Source organism: Xiphophorus couchianus, chromosome 14, assembly GCF_001444195.1.
Source record: "Xiphophorus couchianus chromosome 14, X_couchianus-1.0, whole genome shotgun sequence".
Taxonomy (NCBI): Eukaryota; Metazoa; Chordata; class Actinopteri; order Cyprinodontiformes; family Poeciliidae; genus Xiphophorus; species Xiphophorus couchianus.
Genome location: NC_040241.1, coordinates 176,783 through 195,898, shown reverse-complemented (window position 1 = coordinate 195,898; position 19,116 = coordinate 176,783). Strand labels below are relative to the sequence as shown.

Genomic DNA, 19,116 nt, shown 5'->3' with positions numbered 1-19,116 from the left:
ATCTATGTTTACCACATATATATTAGAAAGTACAGGCATATTTGAACAGTTTGCTAGTATCTTTACTTCTACTCAGTCTACTGTAACCACAGTTACTTTTGGAATGTGTCATGCAACAAACAGCTCTGCTCCACTGCTGGGTATGCATCTAGTCACTGCATCTTTTAATTTCAGTAATGACAGGGTCCTCAGAGTTCTGCACAGTTCTAAGAAAAACAGCTGGTGGGGAGAAAGAAAGCATTCTGCTGAAAACACAAGCTAGTGTTTGGCTGTCGTCCAGCAGCATGGAGCCTAGCGTGCAACAAAGAGACTGAAAAGGCTCCCAGATATTCCTACATTCCCACAACCAGAACACAGTGGCTCTGGTGTTCCCAGAAGTTCTTTGGAAAGCTTTAAAATGCTTACTTCTTTGAATGCACTACAAGTGGTGGTATAGTGTCCAATAATTAAAAGCAAGATGATTACCATTGTGCATCTGGGCACTTTCATCATTCCTTCACAGGAACCTAGGCGTAAATGTATATTTTTAAAGAGCAGATTTAGTGATGAAGAACATCTAGTCCCATATACTAAAACCAAATGAACAAAAAAAAGCATCCAGTGCAATGTTCTGAGACACGCAAACATGTAAGCATGTTCTTACCTGAACATCTGATCCTTTCTCCACTACCTGCTTCTTGCTGTGTGTTCTTAACTGCAACTGTTTTAGTAACTCCACCTCTAAGAGAGTAACATGACTAAAGAGGGGAGGGACAGGAAAAGCAATGGATGTATTGTTTGTCCTGTTGCTGCTGTGGGATCAGTCATCGAATAGGGAAAAACTCAAAAATAAGCAATAGACTAAGATTAAAGTCTTGTCTAAAGTAATTGTTGCTTTGTTATTACTGAACACAAGTGGGTACCAATTTAACACTTGAACAGAGACAATGACCTTGCAAATATTGCATGCTTTTTACTGTTGCAAACAGAAAAGGCTTACAAGAGAAACAAATGCTTCTTTATCATTTTCTCATCATGTGTCCACATTCTGACCAATTTCCAACCCAAAGTTCAGCTTATTTTATTGTGATTGGTAACAGTCCTACACAAAATAAAAAAATGTGTGTGGAGGATTAAATATTTTAAAAAGAGACCTGAAAAATGTTGCATTTTCCCCCTTTATCTTGGTTCCTCTAAATAAAATCAAATGGAAATCTGACTTCAGAAGTTACCTAGCTGGTAAATGCAACTGCTCTGTGGAGGCTTCAGAAGTAGAGAACATAGGCGGATGTGTCTCCAGGCCAAAAACCACTGACTCTCTTTCCCGCCAATGTAGGAGCGGCGCTGAGCAGGATTAAAATTCACAAGGCTAAAATGTGTAGATGGGGCACAACCAATTTTTAATCCATTTTAAATCTTTTTTTTTTATTTTTTAGTTATTTATACATTCATAATTTAATATTTGTCTTCAATAGCTTCTAGGTCATGTGACTTATTGACTCAAAATCAGTGTGAAATTGTTCTACTGGACTATATAGACGAGGCATTTTTATTCCATTTTAACTACTTTTTTTATTTTTATTTTTTATTTTTGGCCAGCTGTTCTCTACCCCCTCAAGCGCTCGGAGGTTCACCTAGGGACCGTCAACAAATTTCCAAACCAAACACTCCTGACAAACTAATGTAAATAGATGTCTTGTGACCAACTGACACAAAAAAGTGGTAATTCATGCAATTACATATTCTCTATTAAATTTTGAAGTCATATTCAATATTTTGTATCATTTTAATATTAAATAATATAATGTTTTCTTCAATAACTTCTACTTCATGTGACCTATTGTCTAAAAATCAGCGTCAAAGTGTTCTACTAGTCTGTACAGATGAGGTACACTCAATTTTTTATTCCATTTCCAACTGCTATTAATTGAAAATAATCCAGTGCAGGTTTGAAGTGTCTAGGACTCTAGGTGTTGTAGTTTTGGAGCTGGAGGAGTTCTAGTGCAACCCAGATGCAAAAAAGTGTTAACAAATCAGAAAAAGGTTTCACAAATCCCAAACATGGTTATAAATATTCTGCTATTAGAACAGAGTAGTCCAGTGCTTGTTTGATATGTCTAGGTGTGACCGGTGGACTTCTGCGTTGTGTGTTGATAGGACAAACCATAAAACACCGAGTCTGGGTTTGGAGGCGGACTCCGTTTATTCAGCCTGTCAATCGGGAGATATTAGCATTAGCACGTAGCATGTGCTCCAGTTCTCCAACCCGATCTATACAAAATAATAATGTTAGCATGCATCAAATCTTATAAATGCATAATAGGAACTCGAATGAAAATATTAAAACACCTAACATTAATACAGAAGAAAAAAAAATAAACATTTGGACAATATAAATGAAAGGATTACAATAGATTATAAAACTTGCCTCTTCCCAGTGGAACGAGTAACAAAAGGGAAGAGGAAATGAACAACTTAACATTTATAATGGTGCTGGAGGACCCCAAACAAAAGAAGAAGAAAGTAGGGCGGAGCTGGAGGACCAAACCCATCATAGCAGACACAGAGGAACACAAAGACAGACAAGTATAAGAGGACAAATAAATTAAAGAAAACATTTTGTGAAAATATACAACTAACAATATAGACCCAGTTACATAGGTGTTGTAATTTTGAAGCTGGAGCAGTTCTAATATACAGTGTTTCCCAACCCAGGTCCTCAAGGCACACTGTCCTACATGTTTTAGAGGTTTCCCTGCTTAAATGTGCCTGATTCGACTGATTGCAGTTCAACAAACGCCTGTTAATTAGTCATCATTTGAAATCAGCTGGACTGAAGCAAGGAAATACCTAAAACATGCAGGGCAGTGTGCCTTGAGGACCAGGATTGGGAAACACTGTTCCAGTATGGTCCAGATGCAAAAAAGTGGTAAAATCAACCTTTATTGGAGTTTCACAAATCAAAGGTGAAAGGCAAATCCAAAACACAAACAATGAGAAACTAACATGAAGAATAAACTGAAGTGACCAGACAAGAAAAAAAACAAATAAACATAAATAAACATAAATAAACCATAAACAAATAAACATAACTGTAAATAGCTACTAAATAATAAAATTCTCCTTCTTGTTCATCGTTCCAACAGTGACACCTAGTGGTTAATTTATGCTTTTATTTTGAAGAACGGTATATTTCTTCTTTGTGTGTTTTGTGATATGCACTTCCTGTTCTTACTAAGCACGATGAGACAGTGTTAGATCCTGATGGAACCCGAAGGAAATCTTTAAAATAGCGCCCTTGGAAAGCAGAATGAGGTATAAATATGCGCAATTGTGATTTGTGATAAGAAATGTTATTTGTTTATTTAAGAAGGAATAGAACGTCATTGGTTTATTTGTTTAAAAACGAAACCGTGTATGCTGAAGAGTTAAGGATACAACGTATTCTTTTTTTGTATGTGTGAATATTAATATGTTAATTTTATACAAGAGTTAAGCATGTCCAACAATTATGTATCCTTTTATTTCATGCTACAGTTTTCACGATGTCTATGACAAAAAAAAAATCAAGATGAAACTGTACCTGTTTGGAACTCCCTGCGTCTCGCTGTTTATTCCAAGTGGCCGCTACAGTGAAAACTCATCGCAAGTAGACCAGATCTTTTTGCAGTGAAGCTGACACCATCCCATCTGGAACCCAGCTGTCTCCGCTCGCACCAATGCTCTCACACAGGCAAGATAAAGCATAAAATTAAAATAGACAAGCACATGAACAAGTTCGCAGCATAACTGAATTGGCGTAGTGTGTCAAGGGATAATTAAAAAGTCTTCGGTGAACCCAAGGCAGTTGCAGAAAGCAAATAAAACGTCACTTCCAACAGGGAAAACAGATAATCCTATAGACATGCCACTCAGGTCTAGCTCCAAAGAAAGAAAATTAACGGAAAAAGGCCAAGAGATGCACATCCAAGACAACAAAAAACATGAGAAAGCGTTCCTATGATTCTTGGAAGTGGGTAGCAAGAGAAACTAGGAAAAAACTAAAGGCCCTCTGTACATTAGAAGAACTCAATGATTTACAGGAAAGCAATCAAGCAAAGTATAATGCTGTAAGACTGCAGTACGAACCCATTCTACGCAACAGTAAAACCACAGCAGAGATTGTCAAAAAGATCAAAGCACTCAGAAAAGAAATTTGTGACCTCATAAACAATTGTACAGAGACAATTGATAAAGATTATAATAGTCATCTTGAGAAAGAAAGGGTAAGAGAAACATTAAACAGATGAATATGGATCTATCTTTGGTCACACTCAAACTGAAACTGTAAGCTCATCAAGTGCTTTCTGGGACTCAATCCTTTGTTAGGAGTGCTATATCGCTTCAAGAAAGAGACCATAGCAATAATTTGTGACATAGAAAGAATGTTTTACCAATTTTCTGTCACTCCTGAATCCAGGAATTATCTTAAATTCTTCTGGTGGAAAGGTGGAGATTTGGAGAAAGAACCACAGGAGTACAGAATGGCAGTTCATCTCTTTGGAGCTGCTTTATCTCCAGGATGTGCCAATTTTGAGTTAAAGTATCTGGCACAGCAACACAAGACTCACTATCCTCCAGCAGCCACATTTATTGAGAAAAACTTTTATGTGGATGATGGCTTAGTTAGTGTGCCATCAGTTGAGGAAGCCAAGAAACTGATCATTGAGTCACAAGAGTTGTGTAAAAAGGGAGGCTTACAGCTTCATAAATTCAACTCAAACAAGGAAGCTGCTCTGCTCTTCTTGGATCCTTTGGATCCAAGAAGGACCTATTTGCCACAAAGAGCAGCAGCCATCGAGCCCTGTGGTTTGGATCCAGCCTCATCAGAGTGTGCACTCGGCAGTGGTTGATAAAAATGACACCTTTGTTTTTAACATCGGCTTAAAGGATCAACCTTCAACCCGCTGCAGCTGCTTGTCCATCATTGCTTTGCTTTACAATCCTCTTGGATTCATTGCTCCATTCAGCCATAGGGGAAAACTTATTTTTCAAGAGCTTTGTCACAGAGGCATAGGATGGGACGATCCTCTCCCAGACGATATAAAGCCATGGTGGGAGAAATAGATAAATGGTCTACTGAAATTGAAAGAGATCTCGATTCCGCTTCAGATATTCATTCGACAAACTGGCTGCAAGGACCGAGGTTTCTTTGGGAGCATGAGTTACACCTAACACCCAGCACTCCAACAGAATTACTTGTCAGTGATCCTGAAATAAAGACAATTCAGGCGCTTGCAACTGAAGTCAAAAGCAGTAATGACATCCTCAAACTCCTGAATCGGTTTTCCTCTTGGAAACACTTCTCAAGGTCGTTGCAAGAATCAAGAGACTGGGTTCAATGCAACAACATAGTGAACATGTGACTGTTTAAGAGCGTGAAAAGGCTGAAATAGTGATTAAGATTGTACAACAGCAAGCCTTCCCAAATGAGGTAAAGATGCTGGAAAGTGAAAAGAACATTCCAAACACCAGCGCTCTTTTCAGTTTTGATCCTATCTGGTCTGACGGACTTCTCCATGTGGGTGGGAGATTAAAGCAGTCATCTCTCTGTCTTAAAGTCAAACACCCAGGGAGATTAAAGCAGTCATCTCTCTGTCTTAAAGTCAAACACCCAGTGATACTACCCAACAACAGTCATATTACTAAGCTGATTGTGTCCCACTACCATGCTAAGACAAGCCATCAGGGTCGAGGCCAGACACGAATGGAGCTTAGGACCAATGGATTCTGGGTCATTGGTGGGAGTAAGTTGATGTCCAAGCTGATACGCGATTTTGTGTTTTGCAGAAAACTTAGGCGGACAAGCAGAGAATGGCTGACCTTCCTAAAGAACGTGTCGAATCCTCTCCACCTTTCACGTATAGTGGCATGGACTGTTTTGGCCCTTTCATTGTGAAGAAAGCCTGCAAAGAGTACAAAAGATATGGCCTAATTTTCACGTCTCTACTCTAGAGCTGTCCATATCGAAATGCTCGAAGACTTGTCAGCTGACTCATTGATAAATGCACTGAGATGCTTTATTAGCATTAGAGGAGCTGTACGACAACTGCACTGTGATCAAGACTCTAATTTTGTTGGTGCCAGGAACGAGTTCATGCAAGCACTTAAACAATGTGACACTAAGTTACTAGAAGTTTTCTTGATCGCTTAACAGTGTGAATTTGTTTTCAATTCCCCCTCTGCCAGTCATGCAGGTGGTATCTGGGAAAGACAGATCAGAACTATCAGAAACATGTTGAATGCTACCTTTGCATAGTCCATAGTCCGACTTGATGACGCCTCCCTCAGGACATTACTATGTGAGGCCATGGCTATTGTCAACAGCCGCCCATTAACAGTGGATGGAATCAATGATCCTTGAGCATTGGAGCCCATAACACCGAACCATCTCATTATGATGAAATCTAAGGTTGCTCTCCCTCCCCCTGGAGTGTTTGTTATAGAGGACCTATTTGCCACAAAGAGATGGAGGAGAGTGCAGTATCTTATTGAACAATTCTGGAGTCACTGGAAAAGAGAATATTTGTTGAACATTTCCATGAGACATAACCTCAAGAAAGAGGACATTGTCATTATCAAAGATGGTAACCTTCCAAGAAATCAGTGGCAACTAGGACGAGTGGTTGAAACTGTTCAAGGCAGTGATTGATTGGTCTGTCGAGTCAAAGTTCAAGTCGGAGAGCGAAAGTGAAATTCCTCTTCTAAACCCTCAGTTATTGAGATACGAATCCAGAAATTAGTTCTTCTTTTGGAAAATTGATGAGAACAGATGAACAACTTTCGTACAGTTCAGTTATTCCATGATAGTTTTATGCAAACATATTTATTTAGTAGAGTCAAGAAATCCTGTTCAATTTATTTACCCTTTATGTATTACTTTGTACATTGATTGTGACAGGATTTGGTGGGAGTGTAAATAGCTACACTCTTTACACTGATGCTGGACCAGCGGCCCTCTTCTGGGTACGATGTTTTCAATGTGTCCGCTGTCCAAATGATAAAATCCTCCTTGTTCATTGGTCCAATAGTGACACCTAGTGGTTAATTTATGCTTTTATTTTGAAGAACGGTATATTTCTTCTTCGTGTGTTTTGTGATATGCACTTCCTGTTCTTACTAAGCACGACGAGACAGTGTTAGATCCTGATGGAACCTGAAGGAAATCTTTAAAATAGCGCCCTTGGAAAGCAAAATGAGGTATAAATATGCGCAATTGTGATTTGTGATAAGAAATGTTATTTGTTTATTTAAGAAGGAGTAGAACGTCATTGGTTTATTGTTTAAAAATGAAACAGTGTATGCTGACACAATGTATTCTTTTTTTGTATGTGTGAACATTAATATGTTAATTTTATACAAGAGTTAAGCATGTCCAACAATTCTGAATCCTTTTATTTCATGCTACAGTTTTCATGGTGTCTATGACAAGAAAAGTCAAGAATGAACTGCACCTGTTTGGAACTCCCTGTGTCTGGCTGTTTATTCCAAGTAGCCGCTACAATAACAGGAACTCAGAAGTTCTTGTTATGAAGTTCTGACATCCCTCGGACCTTCTCTCATTGATCAAGTTAAACTATTTATTAGATTTGTATCTGTAGCAGTTTTATTTATTGTTTATTCTCTTTCTTGATTTTCGTGTTTTAATACCCCAACCCCTAACTTGAAAACAAAAACCTGTTGTTGCTATGGCACATAATAGTGTTGAGATTCAGATGTGCTTATCTGAATCTCTAGGCACTCTGCACAGGAACACAGGGAGAGTGTTTGTCAAGGAGGAATAACATTCCTCTGCTTCAGCAGTGGACTGATGCAGAAAGTCATGACAGCCCCTGTGGTTCCTGCTTGACTGTTAGAGCTCAGACGTGTAAACTGGTCTGTCAGGGTGAAGGCTAGCAGAAGTCCAACTCTAGCTGAAACGTTCTATCATACCAGACGGGTTGGAAAATAATTTTGGCTCAGAATGGTCAGAGGAGTGCATTTTGGGGGTTTTAATGCAAGCCTGATCTTTCTGATGTTCTCTGTCGAAGGCTTGTTGTTGAAGGAGCAGCACAGGAATGCAGAGGTGACTCAAGGGCTCAGCAAAGCTATCTTAGAAATGTTGCATATCAAGAAAGTGTCGGCGAGTCATCAGGCCAAACCTCATCCTTATATGAATAGGATCTATCAACATCTGGAGTCACTGGAAGCTCAAGATTTTGGAAGATCAGATGGAATCCTAGTGCAGAGTTTTCGAAGTGTTGATGGTAAGAAAGATGTTTTTTGTAGGAAAACATTTTAATACCATTATCATGTAAGAAGGACGAAGCTGTGGAACTGTACCTCCACAAATAGCTTTGCCTGTGTAGCTGTTTGAGACAACGAATAATGCAGTATTTTACTGTTTGTATCACCCAGGGCCCCATCATGCTCCACAAGGATGGATCTGGTTCAACATCAGCAGCCTGAACCTCTCCATGCTGGGTGCAGAGTTGGTCCTCTACAGGAAGACCCTCCATTCATGCCCTCTCACGGTCACTGTGACCCTGCACAGCATCATTGCATCACAGCACAATCTGAATGAAATTCCTGCTTTGGAGGAGAGGCAGCTGACGCTGGACCAGCGGCCCTCTTCTGGGTACGATGTTTTCAATGTGTCCGCTGTTTTGGTTATGCAGCATCTGGAGGTGGTGGGCTTCCAGCTGAGGTATACAGATGAGAGTGGGAGTTTGGTCCTCCATGAAGCGCTGACACAGAGTCTGTACTGTTTGAGCAGAGGCGCTCTGCAGGAACCCTTAATGGTGCTTTACGAAGCACGGCCTCTTCAGTTCTAATGACATCACCTTGACCACAGAAAATTCAAGGAAAAACTATACAGTTTATTTCCTCTTGTATCCGATGGCAGAAATTCCTAAACAGTATGTTTTGTTTTGAATGAGTATGCATTTTTCTGTAATTTCAAATGGAGTTCAGCTTGTCTGAGAAACCAGTGATAAATAATTCAAACAGCCAGCTGACAACATTCAGATAGAGCAGAATTTTGAAGTGAAGCTCCTTCAAGGTTGTAAGCAGTTATTTTTTTTAGTATAAATCCAGACTAGCTAGTCGTGAAGACTATAGTTAAAGGCTAATCTGAGAGGGATGAAGACCAAGTCATTCTTCAGTCTGAATGCATTAGCGGTTTTGCTAAAGCTCTTTTAGTCGTCTTTAAACCATTGTCAGGGTTTGTGTTCTCCCTACATGTAACCTCCTTTGTCTTTGACACTGTATAATAAAGCAAAGATGCTCATCTTAAGGTAGGAGTCTCTATTTGCTATAATCAGTTGAGCATTTATTTATTAATATTTCATTCATTCAGAGTTCATAGGGGATAAATACAGAGGGGTGACACTGTTCAGATTTTCTTTTGGTAAAGAACAGAAATTTTAATTTCTAAATCAGACAAAAAGTCAGAAGAGTGAGAATTACTCTTACCATCTATCTATCTATCTATCTATCTATCTATCTATCTATCTATCAACTTTAAAGCACCTGTTTGTATAACTTTTTAAAATATGTCGTGACTGCTCTCTAGTGGGCACAGTCGGTAACTGCAACATTTGAATCCTGTGCTATGATTCATAGCTTCCAGGTCCAGTAACTCTCAAGGATTGGTGTCCTTCCGTTTTTTAGATTTGTTTAGTTTAACACAACTCTATGAAAAGATTGGATCATCAGCAGGACCCTCTAGAATTCCATTGCACGGTAGTGGGAGGACGTGGGAGGAGAGCGTGCGGGGGTGGGGGGCAGGAGTACACAGAAAGAACCACAGCCTCATGTGGAGAGACCCTCAAGGTGGGATTCGTTGCTGTTGAGCAGAAGTGCTAAAAGCTGCGCTTATGGTACTTTGTAATAATGGAAAGGGCAGGGTAATAGGTTTTAGTTCCGAAAACCTTTGAAAATCAGCTTAACATAATTTCTACTTCCGGAAATTCTATCAGTAAAATATTTGTCTGGTACAATTTCATTTTCTAGATCGAAAATAGTTATGGTTTTCCTATTATTTCTAATTCTGATCAGCACAGGAAGTGCTTCAACATTTCTCTAATGTGATTGGCCTACACTCCTATTCTTAATGTATGTTCCCCACCAATCACTGACGACCTTCCCAGCATCGTCACCTCCCTCTGTAGGCGCAATTTAGCCCCGAATAACGGAGAAGCGCTTAGAATTTTTTGGACTGTTCGGTACCAACTCGCCTCGATAGGTCTTTGTTCGGTTCGGTGTCGGTGAGCTGCCACTCTGCGGTCTACCATGTCTCCTTCGCGGGTCTGAGCAGACACTGGAAGCGGACAAAGGGAAATGCATCTCCGGAGCGCTGAACCTGTTCCCTCTCGCCCAGCACAAAGCCTGTGAAGCAGGCCGTGTTTCTCCTCGCAGCCACAGGCAGATGATGCTCAAACATGTCGGGGAATCATTTCAAAGGTCACGAAGTCAGTTGCTGCATCAAATACTTCATTTTTGGCTTCAACATCCTGTTCTGGGTAAGAACCATTCACTGTCATTCTTATCCTCTGTTCCAGCAAGGAGAGTTGGGGGTTATTGTGTAAGTTAGGGAGGGAGCCCGACTCATCTTCACTTTATGGCTCTTTTTGAATTTCAGTTTCCACTCATATCGTTGCCTTGTTATTACTGTGGCCCTGTTCGGGCGATGGGGTCCGGACAGAAGCAGCTGTTCCTGCACACACGCAGCTAATCGGCTTTTTGTGATAATGAGAGCTGAGCGCTGACACAGAGAACACAGCTGAATAAACCCGCAGCACTGTCAATGTTAACCCCGCACACCGCTGCGCACTGCTCCTCAGCGACCTTCAGCTCAGCCCAGGGGCGCTGCTAGGATCCTGAAATACCGGGAGCTTAACCCACCTTACACAGAGGTCAGCAGAGGCATCATTGGATGATAAAATAATCTGGAACATGTTGTACCAGCTGGGTTTAAAATGGGGGTTTCGATGACTGTAGGTCAGAAATAATTTTTTAATTGGAATAAGAGCATATGCTCTCAAAGCCTACTTTATTAGGTACACCTGTTTAATTTTCTAACACAAATGAGCCAATCACCATAGCACCGGCCAACAAATTGTGCCTTTGAGGTAAAGATAACTTGCTGAAGTGTAAACTGAGCATCAGAATAAAGAGGAAGAGGGTTGAAGTGACAAAACTTTAGTACCCAGTAAGCAGTAGATTCCTTGATCTCAGAGAATATCCAGACTGGCAGCATGTTTGCTGCACAGTGGCGCAGTTGGTACAGTCCTGCTCATCATTATTGGCACCCCTTCATGTTTTGCATAGCTGAGTGAATATCTTCAGAAATAAATGGAAATATTCAAAACTTAAATCAGCAGTATCTTTCAATTTGAGGTCCAAAGTAATTTAACAAAGACAATTACCATTTCAACATAAATATTTTAATTGCAAAGGACAAAACAGAAAACCAGCATGTGCACTAATATTGACACCCCGCCTTAATATTTGGTTGCACAGCCTTTGGCAGCAATGACGGCCTCCAAACGTTTCTTATATTCATCTATAAGCTTCTTGCACTTCTCGGGTGGCATTTTCTCCCAGACTTCTTTTGCAATATGCTCAAGCTCTTGTACATTTGCAGGGTTCCTTTCTCCAATGGCAGATTTCAGCACCCTCCAAAGATTTTCAATTGGATTGAGATCAGGACTCATTGCTGGCCATTTTAAAACAGTCCATTTGTTCCCTTTCAACCATGCCTGCGTGCTTTTGGAGGTGTGCTTTGGGTCATTATCTTGCTGGAGGACCCAGGATCTTCGCCTCAAACCAAGTTTTCTTACGCTGGGCAAGACATTTCGCTCTAGAATTGCTTGATAGTCTTCTGATTTCATGATGCCTGTGATACGGTCAAGGCCTCCAGTACCAGATGCCGCAAAGCAGCCCCACAGCATTATGGATCCTCCACCATGCTTGACTGTTGGTATGGTGTTCTTTTCTTTAAAGGCTTCATTGCGCCGTCTGTAAACATATTGTTTGTGTGAATTACCGAAAAGCTCCACTTTTGTTTCATCTGTCCATAAAACGTTGTCCCAGAAGGCTTGAGGTTTGTCCAGGTTCTCTTTTGCGAAGATCAAGCGTTCTTTTTTATGTCTTTTCTTCAGCAATGGGGTCTTCCTTGGCCTCCGCCCATAAAGCCCCACTTTGTTTAGTGTGCGCCGTATGGTACTTGTTGAAACAATCACACCAGACTGCTCCAGGTTGGTCTTTAGATGTTTTTTCCACCATTCGCACCAACCATCGAAGACTTCTGTCATCAATTTTTCTCTTCCCCTCACGCCCAGGGAGGTTCTTGACCGTTCCATGCCTGGAAAACTTCTTAATAACATTACTCACTGTTGAAACAGGGATACCGAGGTCTTTGGAGATGGCCTTATACCCTTTGGAGGTCTTGTGCTTACAAATAATAGCATTTCTGGTGTCCTCAGACAGCTCCTTTGTCTTTACCATTGTCACATGTGAAGATGGAATAACAGGTGGCTTTTAAAGTACCAACATGATCATTCATTGGTTAATTCATGTCACATGTGTGGAGGCAGTTCATCACAAGTGATCTTTATTTGTGATTTGCAACAGGTGAGCCAAATTGGGTTTTCATACTGATTTGCTGGAAAGGGTGCCAATACCATTGACATGGTAAATATTATGTTTTTCTTTGTTTTCCTCATAATGTTTATCTTTTAAAATGTTTTTTATTATTTGCTGTTTTGCATCGAGCACAAGCTATCAGCAGTAAAATGTTGTTTCACTTGATGAATTTCCTTCAGGAAATATTCCATTATATGTACTTAAACTTCATGGGTGCCAATAATGGTGAGCAGGACTGTAGCCCTGTTGCCTTGCAGCAAGAAGGTCCTAGCCTGGGGTCTTTCTGCATGGAGTTTGCATGTTCTCCCTGTACATGCGTGGGTTCTCTCCGGATACTCTGGCTTCCTTCGACACGGCAGTCACAGGTACAAGTCCCGGGCTGATGACCTTTGCCACATGTCTTCTAGTGATGGGTCAGTCACGAACGTTTCGGCTGTTGGAGCTGGCTCTTTGAAGTGAATGGCGGGAGCTGGCTCCTCACTGAGAGCCATTGCTCTGTCAGATCAGAACACTGTTCTTCATCATAAGGGAGGAGCTCCAAACCCAGTGAGCAGCTCACCACAGGAGAGGTAGAAAGAGAGAGGGAGTCGTTTCCCCACTTTATTGGTCCACAATCCAGTACACAAGGGGGGATCCACCTGCATCGCCAGTGTTGTAGAAGTATTTTATTTAAATTATTACTTTTTTAAAAAATTTATGGATAAAACACTCTATTCATTTATTTAATATATTTCATTTGCCCAGTTGTTTTTGTTCAACCTCAGAAGCATTATAGAATCTCAGCTGCGTGCTATGTCACTGTTTGGTTGGGTAGCGGAAGTGGTGTCAGTTGATCATTTGTAACGTTGTAGCTCTGAAAAAGAAGAAACTTTCTAATGGTTTTCTGTCCGTCTGTGCCCATCTACTTCTGAGAAAAACAATTCCAAAAGAAAACACACAAATCATGGGGCAAATAAAGTTGCTGAAACTGAAGAAGGACTCCTGTCTGTTTCGTGAGTGCAACACCGTCAGTTTCTCACCCAGTAGAGCCGGACGGATGGTGATGAATGCACTTGAGAAGTCAAAAAACATAATTCTCACAGTGCTGGTCCAGGTGAGCGTATGTGCTTTTCAGCAGGAAGATATGGCATCCTGAACTCCAAGTTTGGGCTGGCAGGCGAACTGCAAGGGGTCCAAGTGTGATTGGACCAGAGTGCGGAGCTGCTCCAAGATGAGTCTCTCAAAGGATTTTACGATGTGGGAGGTCAGCGCCACAGGCCTGTAGTCCTTGGAGTCACAGGGATGCTGTGTCTTTGGTACTGGAACAATGCAGGATGTTTTCCACATCACAGGGACCCTCTGTAGGCACAGGCTCATGTTGAAGACATGCTGTAGATAGAGCTGGATAGCGCAAGCTTTGAGAATGTGTACAGTGGCGCAGTTGGTAGCACTGTTATAGAATAGAATTACTTTATTCATCCCAGCAGGGAAATTATTTCGCAGTTACAGCAGCATAGAGACAAGACACACACAACTTGCCTTGCAGCAAGAAGGTCCCAGCCTAGGGTCTTTCTGCATGGAGTTTGCATGTTCTCCCTGTGCATGTGTGGGTTCTCTCAAGGTACTCCGGCATCCTCCCACAGTCTAAAAACATGAGTGTCATGTTACATGACTGTAACATGATGGGAGGTTAATTGGTCTCTCTAAATTCTCCTTAGGTGTGTGTGTGGGGGGGGGGGTTGTTTGTCCTGTCTGTCTCTGTGTTGCCCTGACCTGGCCTCTCACCCAAAATGTTCGCTGGAGATAAGCACCAGCACCCATCCCGACCCCACTAGGGACAAGTGTGTAAAGAAAATGGAAGGATGTATTTTACTTTTGGACAGGTATTATGATTCATAATCATGCCAAAAAAAAAATTTCTCTGCAACACCCGAAGTGTTGCTTAACCACAGCCTGCTTGGTCTCCACGTGGCGAAGCAGTTTGAAGTTTCATTGCCTCATTAGCGAATCGGTCACGCCATATCATGCAGATCGGGCTTGTAATATGGGAATCACCTACTGGGATAAATCCATTCTCCTGTCTCTTCTCTGGGCCTTTTCCCCTTCGCAAAGAAACTTTTCAAAGACATCTGATCTGTTTCTTACTCTTTTTGCTGCTTGTGGGCTCAATGTTGGCACGCAAAACTTTGGTTAAAGGATTTTTAAAATAAAAGATCCTCTAAACTCAAATAATACATAAAACGGAAATATTTAATTATTTCTTGCACAGCCCGGTACCAATTGGTCCCCGGATCGGTTGGGGACTACTGTTTTATAGGACTTGGAAGAAAATGTTCCAAAAGATGAAAGATTTGCAAAAAATATTCTGAATGATCAGGTTTAACTGTTGGGCATAACAGTGCACAAAGTGCGTATAAGGAAATATTTCCCGGAGCCTGGCCTGCAAACCGGAGGATGCGCCACTCATCACCTCAGCTCCATCGTTAAGTGTGGGCATTTAGTTTGTTTTCTAGTTTAAACGGCTGGAGCTTTTCTTTCAGAAGCTTTTCAAACCCCTCTGCAGACCTATCTTCAAGCAGGAAAGCCTAAGAATCTCTCCACTGTGGTGCATACAGTTTTGTACCTGAACACAATCACACATTGGTTCACAGGCCACATCTGTAGTTTCGTCTGCTTGAACAGCAACAAATGGCGCTTCTAAAATTTCATCCTTGATTGAACCTCTATAATGCAATCAAGGAGCTCATTCTGGCTGGTTTTGGAGGTGTATTTAGCTATCTACATGTACAGACAGGTGATCTGCCAGCTCACTGTCTAAAAATAAAATTGATTAACTAGATCCGGAAAAACACCCCGATTCAGGGAGGACGAAGATTCTTCAGACCCCCGTAGTGGTGGTGTATAGTGTGCCCCACAAAATTTTATGCAATCCACAATCCGTGATAATGCGTGTTTTGTTTTTTTTGCACCAGCTTATTGTGCCTCTGTATAGCAATGCGGTGGCCCTCATCCAGCTGACAGGTGATGTTAACCCAGCCAATTTCAAACTGTCTCCAATGTGGCTTGTGCTGGAGTCATGGGGGTGGGGGTGGGGGGGGGGCAATTTTTTGAGACAGATGTTTCAGATCAACAATTCCTTGTTGGGTCCAAACTGTGTCTCCTCAAAGAGCAAACATGGAAAGCAGAAAAGAGATTTATTAGCTACACTTGCCATTAGCCACTCCTTTCGTTGGAACCAAGTCACCGAGAAACTGCAGTTTTGCTGTTTTTCTTTTTGCTGGATTTGAATATCCTCAGGTTTGTCCCCAACCTCTTCACCTGAAGTTTTTCCCTCAAAAGACATTAAGGAAAATGGATTATTAATTAAATAATCCACCTCGTTTATGCTAATATTGCTCCCCATCGCACCTGCTCAGTTTACGCTAAACCACACACACTCGCACTCGAGACAAGTCCATCCTGATTGGATAAATCCTGTGGCTGTGGGCTGGCCCTGGGTTTACCAAAATTAGCCCAAATGAGCTGCAGACCAAGGGGGCGTGGCTAGACGCATGTCAGTCATTCTGAAGCGTGACAGACAGTAACTCTGAAGGGGGCTGTCAGAAGTTAGCTCTTCTGAAAGACCCTGGGATTTTCCTCAGGCGGTTTGACACCAGGTTTGTTATAAATTTGACAAAATGTGATACATTATTTCTAAAATGTATTTATTTTTAGGCTGTTATTTTTAAGTTGTTTATTTTAACTTTGTTGTAAATGTCAGGGAGAGCTTAGCCCTACTAGCCCACTTATACCAGCTGTCCCTGATTATGGGTCTGTTCAGTAGATTTGGTTGCAGTGCTTTGTTCAGTTGTTTGGTAATTAAAATTAGATTAAAATATTATACAAAAGTAAGAATGTGTACAGGATAAATACATAAAATTGAGGAAGTATAAGGATTCCCATATAGGGAACAAGGAATGCAAATGGATTTATCATGTAAAAACATTCCTATTTGCCAGGTTATGCTAAAATATGAGACTGAAGATGATAATAAATTTGCTAAAGGTCATCAGGCATGGACTTGAACCTGTGATAGCCATAGGAGAACTAAGGCCTCCATACATGGGCTGTGCTTTACTCCTGGGCCACCATGGCACTCCCACCAATGTTGTTTGGGAGCCGAAGGAGCCGGCTCTCTAAGAAGAACCGGAATTCCTTCCCGCCTTTCCCCCCCTCATTACCCACTTTTCTGTTTGACCACTCTCAAATAAAGGCTACTAGAACCAATACAATCTTAATAAAAAATAAATAAATAAAAAATTTAGATATGTTGTCCTTCTCAATTTCAGCTTCGACTTTTGGGTAGTTTGGGTCAGAGTTTGGTCAACACAACATGAAGGCATGGATGCATGATCCGAGGCGTGATGGGTGATCCATTCAGGAAAGGCTGAATCTGTCCTTTATGTCCACCTGTCTCATAGACTAAATATCTAAGACCAGCACTTTTGCCCTTGTTTTTGCCTTTCAAACTAAGGAGAAAAAAACTCTTCTATAGGTGTTATTTTCATCTTAGCAAAGTTTTAGTCTTTAATCAACATCTGCCTGCTTTGATTTTCAGCCATGGTTAGTTGCTGCTGCAAAGGAGGGAAGATGTTGGTTTGTCTACAATGCCAAATTTATTCATGTAGCACATTTAAAAACAGCAAAAGTTGACTGAAGTCCTTCACAGTTATATCCACAATCATAAAATAGCAAATAGAATACAACATAGCATTGGGATTTCAAAGAACTATTTAGCGTCTCTTACACAATCCAGATTTACGCAATTACACATGCCAGAGAAAAGAGATGAGATTTTAGCTGACCTAAAGGATCGTATGGTCTGAGTGGTGTGAGCAGGTAGAGGTTAGCTGGGCAACAGTGTTTGACCTTCCAGGGTTAGGGTACCCTAACAACCCTGAACATCCAGCCAGAGATGCAATGAAATGACTTATATCATATCATATTCTATTCTATTCATAGTATAGCGTCATGATTGTCTAGTCACAATTCAGACCTAAAACCAGCTGAGATTTTGTAGCAAGACTAGAAAGTGATGTTCATAGATGCTACTGTTGGTCTGTCTCATAAAACCCACTAAATTGTGATAAAATGCATATAAGTTTAGGGAGTGCGAATAACATTCACTGCTGATAATGTTAAACAAATGCCATCTAGTACAGACCGAGGCTGTCCCAGGGAAAGGATTTCAGTATTTTTTCCTGAACAACATTGTGTCTCTGTGCATCTGTACAATCTCCCAGTAATAAGATGTGACTGGTGTTTTGCAGCTGCTGGGCATGACCCTAGTAGGGATTGGACTGTGGGCATGGAGTGAGAAGGTGAGCGCACTATTATTTTTTTAATTGAAACTGCAAACAAAATAATTTTAGAGTGGTGCTTTATCTATGTGCCAGTACCATAATTCCTGGCTATTTCCTGTCACTTTGGCTATTTGCCAAACATGACATGACACAGAGGAGGCTCAACTGTTTGACTCACATCCAGTGTGTTGTCCTGTCCTCTCTAGGGGGTCCTGTCCAACATCTCGTCCATCACCGACCTGGGGGGTCTTGACCCTGTGTGGCTCTTCATGGTAGTTGGAGGGGTTATGTTCATTCTGGGCTTTGCCGGCTGCATTGGAGCTCTTCGGGAAAATACATTTTTGCTTAAGTTTGTATGTTCTACTCTGCAAGCACCATGAATGCACAGTGAAAAAAGGTTGCTTCCTGTTTCTGATTTTACTTCTATTCATGATTCTTTTCCTGTTCTAGTTCTCCGTGTTTCTGGGAATCATCTTTTTCCTGGAGTTGACAACAGGAGTTCTGGCCTTTGTTTTTAAGGACTGGATTAAGGACCAACTCAACCTATTCATCAACAACAACATCCGGGCATATAGGGACGACATCGACCTACAGAACCTCATTGATTTCACTCAGGAATATGTGAGTCATGGGATACCTAGTAAATGTGATGAGGCATGGCTGTGGCATACGTCTACTTTAGTCTTCTTTCTTCAAATCGTCCAGCAGTCTTTGCATCGCAGATTATCAGGAATGAAGCATAAAAAGAGTTTAAAAAATCTATATGGACCTGGAGCCAAACTGTTCATGTACTGTGTTTTTGATTCTAACTGCACTGTAATACAACTTAACCTGAGGTGTCAGGTAGTCATTGGGAATGGATGATTTTCATCTTGATCAGCCTGACCAATGTCCATCAGTTTGCGGATATAATCCCCCTCTCCATTGTCAAGTCTCACTTTTGGGCCAGTTAGTCAAATCATTTTTACCTGAGTACCAGAAGGTAGGTCAGGTCCTTTAGTTTATCCCAGCAAAGAATTGGGGAAAATTTTCATGGGTGACCGTCTGGTCAGCGTAATGTAGCATGAGATTAAGTGGTGCAATTATCAGGTCATTACTGCTGGATTTAAGCAACATTTATTGCGTTACTATGTTTTTATGTTCAATCAGT

The 19,116-nt window shown here is 41.1% G+C and overlaps 3 protein-coding genes across 11 annotated transcripts in view; 2 read left to right on the top strand and 1 right to left on the bottom strand.

The window, feature by feature from the left end:
* frem1a (Fras1 related extracellular matrix 1a) overlaps window positions 1–725 on the bottom strand; it is a 70,156-nt gene extending 69,431 nt beyond the window's left edge. For 3 of the 4 annotated variants that reach the window (XM_028037341.1, XM_028037342.1, XM_028037347.1), the window contains exon 1: window positions 644–725. The gene's annotated coding sequence lies outside the window, so the exon portion shown is untranslated. The remainder of the gene's footprint in view (window positions 1–643) is intronic. The other variant, XM_028037346.1, reaches the window with a different exon arrangement.
* A 4,880-nt stretch (window positions 726–5,605) lies between these two features.
* On the top strand, window positions 5,606–9,292 carry LOC114156833 (uncharacterized). 2 transcript variants are annotated; one of them, XM_028037356.1, is made up of 3 exons: window positions 5,606–7,218; window positions 7,429–8,264; window positions 8,416–9,292. In XM_028037356.1, exons 2-3 carry the CDS (start codon window positions 7,982–7,984, stop codon window positions 8,829–8,831), a joined length of 699 nt encoding a protein of 232 aa, XP_027893157.1. In that variant the 5' UTR covers window positions 5,606–7,218; window positions 7,429–7,981; the 3' UTR covers window positions 8,832–9,292. The 2 variants fall into 2 exon arrangements, with proteins under 2 accessions (XP_027893157.1, XP_027893158.1); XM_028037357.1 differs by having other exon boundaries at window positions 5,607–7,218; window positions 8,049–8,264.
* Window positions 9,293–10,135: 843 nt separating this feature from the next.
* The window catches only part of tspan5a (tetraspanin 5a), a 37,613-nt gene continuing 28,632 nt past the window's right edge, over window positions 10,136–19,116 (top strand). For 4 of the 5 annotated variants that reach the window (XR_003598141.1, XM_028038310.1, XM_028038309.1 and 1 more), the window contains exons 1-4: window positions 10,136–10,520; window positions 17,934–17,984; window positions 18,173–18,319; window positions 18,417–18,587. Coding sequence is in view for 4 of the 5 variants with exons in the window: in XM_028038310.1 (XP_027894111.1) it covers window positions 10,440–10,520; window positions 17,934–17,984; window positions 18,173–18,319; window positions 18,417–18,587 (450 nt within the window). In the remaining variant the exon portion in view is untranslated. Of the gene's footprint in view, window positions 10,521–14,877; window positions 16,281–17,933; window positions 17,985–18,172; window positions 18,320–18,416; window positions 18,588–19,116 lie in introns of those variants that run through there. The other variant, XM_028038312.1, reaches the window with a different exon arrangement.